Raw genomic sequence first — 8,186 nt, forward strand, 5'->3', positions numbered from 1 at the left:
ACTTCAAAAAGCCAGACAATTGATAAAGGGAAGCTACATGGATCAATATGGAGAACTAAGAGATTATATACTTGAACTGAGAAGGTCTAACCCTGGTAGCACTGTTAAGCTTGAGGTAGAAGATTGTGATACACCATCATCAATGACAAGAGTGTTCAAAAGGATTTACATATGTTTGGGTCCATTGAAAAGAGGTTTTAATGCTATTGGAAGAGATCTTCTTGGTTTGGATGGAGCTTTTATGAAAGAACCAGCTAGTGGTTTTATGTTAACAGTTGTTGGTCTTGACTCCAATAATGGAATATACCCTCTTGCTTATGCAATTGTGGAATCAGAATGCTACAGTTCATGGTTGTGGTTTCTTGAATTATTGGCTAGAGACTTGGATTTGACTGAGATGTCCAATTTCACTTTCATAAGTGATAGGCAGAAGGTACCATTAATACCATGTCTAATTTATGTCATATATTACTTAGTTTTTAATGTCTAATTTATATACTATGGTTATACTGTGGTTACAGGGACTAATAGCTGCTGTTGGTAAAGTTTTTCCTGTGGCTGAACATAGATTCTGTTTGAGGCACATTCAACAGAATATGAAGAAGTATTGGAGTGGGGTTGCATATAAGAATCATTTGTGGGCTTGTGCAAGTGCCACCACTGTACCTCAGTTTGAAAGGAGAATGGCTGAGTTTAAAGATTTTAGTGAACCTGCACATCTGTATCTTTCTAAAATACAACCTGCACAATGGGCAAGAAGTCATTTTACAGGTAAAATTGGTCTTTACTTCCTTTAAATTCATAGTTTGATACCATTTACAGTTGCATTTTATTAAAGTTTTAAATATACTGTCCCATAGGGCGTGCACATTCAGACATATTGTTAAACAATCATTGTGAAGTGCTAAATAGATGGCTATGTGAGGCTAGAGACAAGCCAATCATTACTGCTTTGGAGTATATCAGAACATATTTGATGAAAAGAATTGCTAATGTTAGAACAACAATCTCAAAGTCTAAAGGGCCACTTACACCAGCTGCCACTAAGATGTTTGACAACATAAAAAAAGAAGCAATGAAATGTGATGTTATTTGGAATGGGGATGATAAGTATCAGGTGAATGGTCATCATCATGACCAATGTGTGGTTGACATGACTTTGAGAACTTGCAGCTGTAGAAAATGGGAGCTTACAGGCATGCCTTGTAAGCATGCAGTAGCTGCAATGTTGAACATGTCTGTTTATAGTCAAGATGTTGTTTTAGAGTCAAATGTTCATCCTGTTTATTGGTTATCTACTTGGGAACAAACTTATTCACATACCATTAACCCTGTGAAAGGAAAATCTGAGTGGGTCAAGTCTCCAGTACCAACAACTTTGGTATGTCCAAAAAAAATTTCAACTGCAGGTCGTCCTAAGAAGAACAGGAGGAAATCACTTGAAGAAAAAGATGACATGGTTAATAAAGGAAAGCTGTCAAAGAAGGGTACAAGTATTAAATGTTCAAGGTGTGGAATATATGGTCATAATGTAAGGGGTTGCCCAACTGGAGGTGAAGGGTTGAAAAGAAAGCAAGCAAGTGGTAAAGGTGCCAACAAGCAATCAAGTGGTAAAGGTAGCAAGAAGAAAGCAAAAACTGGAAATGGTGGTCCTTGAATGTGATTCTGTTTATTGTCTTTTGGTTTGTGTTACTTGTCTTTAGAACAATGTTATTTGGTATTTGGTGTTAGTGTAATGAACAATCTAGTGTATTGTCTTTTGGTAATTTGGTACTTTTGTAACGAACAATGAATTGCTTTAATTAGTACTTGTCTTTTGGTAAATTGGTACTTGTTATGTGGTACTTGTCATTAGCTAAATTAGATGTTATTTCTCTTGCTAATTGATGTTATTTTGCAAACACAATGAGAAAGAATCAAAACATTGATTTTTATTGATGTTAAAACACAACATTGGCACATACAGTACTTCAGCATACATTACCAACATTTTACAATCCCAAACAACACCATTGACAACTTAAAATACAATAAAGTACAATATAATTCCAACCCAATGAAGAAAAATAATCCACTTTAGTCTTCTTGTTTTTTGCTTTTCCAATTGAAGCAAATCTTGTTGTGGCTCATCCCCGATAGCGTCAGCCCTAGTAGGTGGATCAATCCAACAAAAGAAACCACAATCTGAAAACTGCAAATATAACAGATTACAAAGCATTTAATCAAACCTCATTTCTGGATTCGACATCAAAATCAGAACTAAAATTAAAATAAAATTAGTCAAAAAGAAGAACCTGATTTCGACATCTGAAGAAACGCCTATCTGGATTCTTTCGTGTTGTTGACGTTCGTTGAGCTGCAAGTATACCACAATTACAATAAACCATCGTTATTTGATGTGTTTGTTGACGACCTGCGTGCTCGCTTTTTAGAAAGATGAACAGGTAGCTTTTTGGAAAGATGGAACCCTAATTTGGGGACGAGGAATAAAGAGTGAGGTGAAGTTTTGGGGGTTTTTATGATAGAAGAAGAAAAAACAATGACAAAAATGCCCTCACATGACATGCACGTGATAAGGGGTAACGGTAGGTTTTGACAGAAAGTAGACGGGGGGACGAGGGCTGTACCCTTTTCATAGTTTGAGGACTCGGATTGCACAAAAAAAAGAAAAAGGACCGGGAGTCAAAGTCGATGTTAAGTTCATGGACGAGGAATGAAATTTTGTCAGAAAACTATGGGTTATGTACTTACCTGGATGGGCTCAATGGGTGATCAAGAAAGCTCATGGCTTAGGTTGGTGACCTTCATTGCACTTTGAAGGGGTGCTAATAAGGTTGGCTCTAGTAGTCGAGCCTACATAAGGGGCCTGCGTTCGCGCAGCAATTGATTAGTCTAATTTTGCTAAAACTTTAAAATTTTCATAATTTTTGAACCATAATTAAACCCATAACAGGGTATATCACACCCATGAGGATGCAATTACCATTTATCATGTCCAATATCTTCTCGGAGGCTATGGTGGCATTGGCTTTATTACACCCATTTGCCATAGGAATAGTCACATGTGTTTGTGGATTGTTGGTGCTAGAATTCGGGTATGGTTTTTGAGAGGTTAGAAGCATTAAAAGATTGAAGGTAAAAGGAGATAATAAAGTTGCAGAAAACAAAAGATGCACTTAATAAAGTGTTTCCAAGTTTTTTGATATATTATGGCTAGTAGTTTCTGATAGATAATTTTTTTGGACAGCAGTTAGTTGGGGATCACCCGGGAAACTTAACCACCCGCACGATCATCTTCCGCAAATATAGATGAAAATGGATATATATCTCAGGGAAATGTAATGTACTTAAAATATATGTATAAGTCTATGCATAATCCATACACTACATGGCATATGAATTCTACTTATTTCTCTCCGTCAGTCATTCTATAATATTCACTAATCTAACTTTTAGCCTAGTATTTATATATAAACTTTTATGCACATAATGATCATCTTTCAAGGTGAAAAAAGTACTATAAATGGTGAAAAGAGTACTGTACTATATAATACATTAATGGAAGATCCCTGAACAATTTCAAAATTGTTTGTTTAGTCTGTTTTGTTAATCTTATTATTTATGGTTAACACACTTTTTTCTAACTGGCTTCAAAATTGAAAGATTTGGGTTATAACAAACAACATATCACAAGACAGTTTACTTACATTCTAAGGTGAACAGCTTATAAATACAGTTTGCCAACAACACCCATTCATAATAATAGTGTTACAAATTTTCAAAATAATAATGATTTCTAGATTATGATATCCCGTCTGCCATCTGTGTATACTCTGTAGGCGGTAGGCGTAGGTACTCGGACAATAAAGAATGATGATGGTGATCATTATTAAAAGACATGTACAAATTAATCATAATTGTGTCATTTGAGTATTTAACTTGAGTTACAAAGCTATGCTTTGAATGATAATACTCTGAAGGCCATGGGAGATTTTCATCCATTTGAGACACACCTTGGTGCATGTTTTGAAGCATCAAGGTGGACCCCTCTCCATGTCCCAATGGTTCCGAGCCCAACACTGAGCCATCATTGAAAAAACTTTTACCAAGTGCACTTCATCTTGCTCACCTGATTTTAAACCCACCGGACAAAAGTTGGGCATATAAAAGCTCATTCCACGTGTCAGGGACACCAGGTAGGCACCAATGACTACAATCTTGTGGGGCCGTTTGTGGGGTACCTGGCTCACGGTGTCTTGACGGGTGACCATCTTTTCTCATTGCTGTCAGATATGTAATGTTCAAGAATTGGACTTTTCGTTTCGCGATTTCCATCTCTTTGATCACTTTCATAATGATCTTATTGTTCAATGGTTCACTTTTCGGGTTCAAGTAGTCTGTTTCGGGTGCTATACTCTGATCACAATGACCACCTGTGTTCCATTCTCCACCCCTGCACCCAGAACATATATTTTTTTTTATTCAATATTAGATACTAAAACTATGACCCGTATTGACCCCATTTTCATACAGAAGAGTTCAAATTGACATGAAAAATTCTAACATTTGCTTACTTGCCTGAAATGTACAGGTGAATAGCTTCTAAAGAATATGTGGCTATCAGGATCCAAATTCTTGAAAGCCCATGACTTTAATGTTTGAAGTGACTTCCCAAATGCCACCATGGCATCCATTGTCATGTTCAATATCCCTTCTTCTTGAAAATACCATCCCCTATAATAACATAAAAAGCAAAATATAATTAGTTTAAAGAGCAATTTCAACACATTTATTCAAATGTGGACAGGGAAAAGGGTCCGACACGCTCATGGGATAACCAGTTTAGACCGCGTACATCCAAGTAAAAAAAAAAAAAAATTACTAAATACCCCTTTTTCTGGGTAGTCTGAACAGCAAAAACCTTATCCGTTTAACCGTTTATCCATTTTATAAAAACAAAGGTCAATCTTGGTTATAATAATCCAATTCATCGGTTCGAATACTAACATCTTTAGCGTTTTATCTTGGTTCCACCAATGACCCGCGCTAAATACCAGAAGGTCTGCTCCAGCCCATTTTGAAGAGAATCTGTGGAGTTTATCAACCCTAATGGCACGTCGAACTTGTTGAGAAGAATTTAGTGGTGGATCATCAATGACAACTAGAAAAGGCACACGATAGTATTGTATGGTTAAATTATAGTCTCGAAACTTGATCGAAAGAAAGCCTTTGTGTTTGGTTATGGGGTTGCCATTCTCTTCATATATTTTAGAAAAATTTGAGACTCCATGTGAAAGAAGACATAGTAAAGACTCCCATTGGTTTCTTCCTATCGAATCTCCGGCAAAAACTATCCTCCCGTTTCTGCTTCGTTCAAGAAAATCTTGAGCATCAAACCTGTTATTATGTCCCAAATGATTACAATATCAGTTTCGATCTTCAACTGATACGATCACACAGATACTAAAACATGAAATTCGTTTAGGTAATGTATAGTAGTAATGCTTTATTACAGTAAGAAACTTGTTTACTTCTGATAATCGAACTAATCGAGTTCAGGTAGAGCTTAGCATTGCCTTTGACTCGACTCGCCTAAGACTCTAATGTAGTAGTAATGTTTAACTAAACTAGAAAATGGAACTTGTTTACTACTGATAATCGAACTAATCGAGTTGAGTAGAGCTTAACATTGTGTTAGACTCGACTCGACTCGACATAGAGGGGAATATTTTTATTCTGACCGTTTCTGACCTTTCCCTAACAAGATTCCAGTAAGATTAAACCTGAAACAGAACCTCAATAACTGAGCTAATTTTGTTTAAATGCTTTGAAATCAAATTTTTTATTTGAAAGCCATTTATATCTCAGTCTTTAAGAATATTGAATATTTGAGCAAACACAGCAAAATGAGATTTAAATTTCATAATTCTTTAGCCAGACTTGATAATTGGTTCATGCCACTATAACTTGAACTTCAGTTTTTATTTATTTGTCAGTGAAAAATAAGAATTATCTTGAAATATGTATTTGGTCGGTGGAATATCCTAATCATTTTCTACAGTAATTAATCAGTCAAACTATGATTAAAGATCTAGAAATAATCAAACATTATTATTTTCATCACAAAGATCTAAAAATACAAAAATACAAAAATATAAAAGTATAATGTCACAGGTTCATAAAGCTAATAAAAAGCTTGCACTAGTTTGATACTGTATTTTGATTAATTCATCGAGATTCACAAAGCTAAAAAGGTGCTAGTAATTATAATACTAAATATATTATATTTATATATATGCATAATTGCATAAACACAAAAAAGTACAAATTATAAAACTACGTTTAGAACAAGCAACACAAGCATCTCATTATGCACATTAAATCATCAACCATGAAATTTGTCAATGGCTACCTAGAAATTCATAGTTTATTATACTAACATATACAATATAAAAAGCCATGCATGAAACTTAAAAATCATAAAGTCACAAAGAAACAGTTAATCCATGATTTAAAAACTAAAATAAATCCAAACCCATACCATGGCATATCACACCCATATGGTTGCCATCGCCATTTAACATATCCAACATCTTTTCGGCCGTTACGGTGGCACCGGAAGCCCGGATCAAGAAACGGGCAATCCTCGTTGTACTTTTGGGTCGGGTACGTTTCGTCCCAAACCCATTTTCCAAAAGAATAGTCACATGTGTTTGTTGGTCGTTGGAGTTGAGTTTTTGAAAGGTTGAAAGGAAGAAAAAGATTAGGGTAAAAAGGGGTAATAAAGTTGCAAAAAACAAGAGATGTGATTAATAGAAAGATGAAGAAAGTGAGTGCATATGCAAAGTCTTTTTTGTTGGAAAATGGTAGAATGAAAAAATGAGCAATTTTTTGGGGTTGTGTTTCTTGATGAAGATCCATTAGAAAAGGAGGATTGTTTGAATGAAAAAAAAAAAAAAAAATAGGGTTTTATTTCTTAGTTTGATTTGATTTGAAGGGATATCCGAGGGAAATATTTAGATTTGATTTTCGTAGCTTTTATAATAACTAATTAATTTATTAATTTACATATTGACCCTTACTCAAACTATTTTTTTTTTTTTTTTTGAAATAATTGTGCCGTTGGTTCCTCTATTTTACTCTAAAAAGCTAACAGCGTCCCTCAAGTTTTTTTTTGGCTAACAGCATCCTTCCATTATCACTTTTTTTTATGCCGAGTCCCTCCGTCAAAGAATCGTTAAAAGTCTCCGTTAACCCTTATCATGTGCATTGCATGTGATGGTAAAATTGTCTTATTGTCTTTTTCCCCTCTTGATTGGAGACGCTAAATTGGGGTTTCAATTTGGGGGTTTTCTGCAATTTTTCTTCATCATCTTTCTTAAACCCCAATCATCACTAAGCTTAACCGCCGGCAGCCATGGCTTCAACATCGATGAACTTAACTGGCACTTTCATCGGATTAGCCAGACTTCATAATAAAACTTCACTCACAACCAATCATTTCCGAACCATCACTTTCCGTCATCGAAGATTTACAACTTCCATCAATTCACCACTCACTTATTCTAGACCTAAACGATTTTTACACAACTTAATCGTTTCCGCAACGGCGACGCCGATTCAACAAGACGAAGATTCCGATGTCCTCACGAAAATTCCGCCGGATAATCGAATTCCGGCTACCATAATTACCGGATTCCTAGGTTCCGGAAAGGTAACCATTTCTTTTTATACAGAATATTAATAATGTTAATATTAAATTGTATTTTATATTTTTATGATCTATCTTCTTTATCGTTATTGACACCAAAGTACCAAACTTTACTGAATAATTCATTTCGGTCATTCAATTTTTGTGTATCAATCTAAGATGTTTTTGTACCTAAATAAAAGTGATTATTATAGCAAATCAAAGATTCAAAGTAATTAAGTTATTTTCTTTAATGTTTAAAGGGTTGTGTGTGTAGGTGGGTGTGTGGATTAACTTTACAAGGTAAACAAAACAAAATATATATTATTTTGCTTTAAAAAAATACTTAGAAACTTCAAGTTGATGAAGAAACTTAGTACTTGATAGACAATAGCATCCTCCTTTGAACTCATGAAGATACAGATGATGAAATTGAAATTTAGCTTTAACGATCGAAAAAAACGAATCAAATAAAGATGAGTCATGTTTTCAAGCT

General features: G+C 34.8%; 1 protein-coding gene and 1 pseudogene across 1 annotated transcript; one reads left to right on the forward strand and one right to left on the reverse strand.

Moving 5' to 3' along the window:
• Nucleotides 1-2,743: 2,743 nt before the first annotated feature.
• Nucleotides 2,744-2,882, forward strand: LOC139903695 (U1 spliceosomal RNA; annotated as a pseudogene).
• Nucleotides 2,883-4,125: 1,243 nt separating this feature from the next.
• On the reverse strand, nucleotides 4,126-6,921 carry LOC139896801 (protein trichome birefringence-like 8). Its single transcript, XM_071879442.1, has 4 exons — nucleotides 6,542-6,921; nucleotides 5,008-5,397; nucleotides 4,579-4,734; nucleotides 4,126-4,453 (listed from the first exon to the last, which is right to left on the reverse strand). Exons 1-4 carry the CDS (start codon nucleotides 6,919-6,921, stop codon nucleotides 4,126-4,128), a joined length of 1,254 nt encoding a protein of 417 aa, XP_071735543.1.
• Between the last annotated feature and the right edge of the window lie 1,265 nt (nucleotides 6,922-8,186).

This window comes from Rutidosis leptorrhynchoides, chromosome 3 (assembly GCF_046630445.1).
Source record: "Rutidosis leptorrhynchoides isolate AG116_Rl617_1_P2 chromosome 3, CSIRO_AGI_Rlap_v1, whole genome shotgun sequence".
In the NCBI taxonomy this organism is placed as follows: Eukaryota; Viridiplantae; Streptophyta; class Magnoliopsida; order Asterales; family Asteraceae; genus Rutidosis; species Rutidosis leptorrhynchoides.

Coding starts and splice junctions, on each gene's coding strand:
- LOC139896801 (XM_071879442.1), bottom strand. CDS start 6,921: ATGGATCTTCATCAAGAAACACAACCCCAAAAAATTGCTCATTTTTTC. Junction 5,398..6,541: donor TATGGGTGTGATATGCCATG/GTATGGGTTTGG, acceptor ACATAATAACAG/GTTTGATGCTCAAGATTTTC. Junction 4,735..5,007: donor CAAGATAAAACGCTAAAGAT/GTTAGTATTCGA, acceptor ATGTTATTATAG/GGGATGGTATTTTCAAGAAG.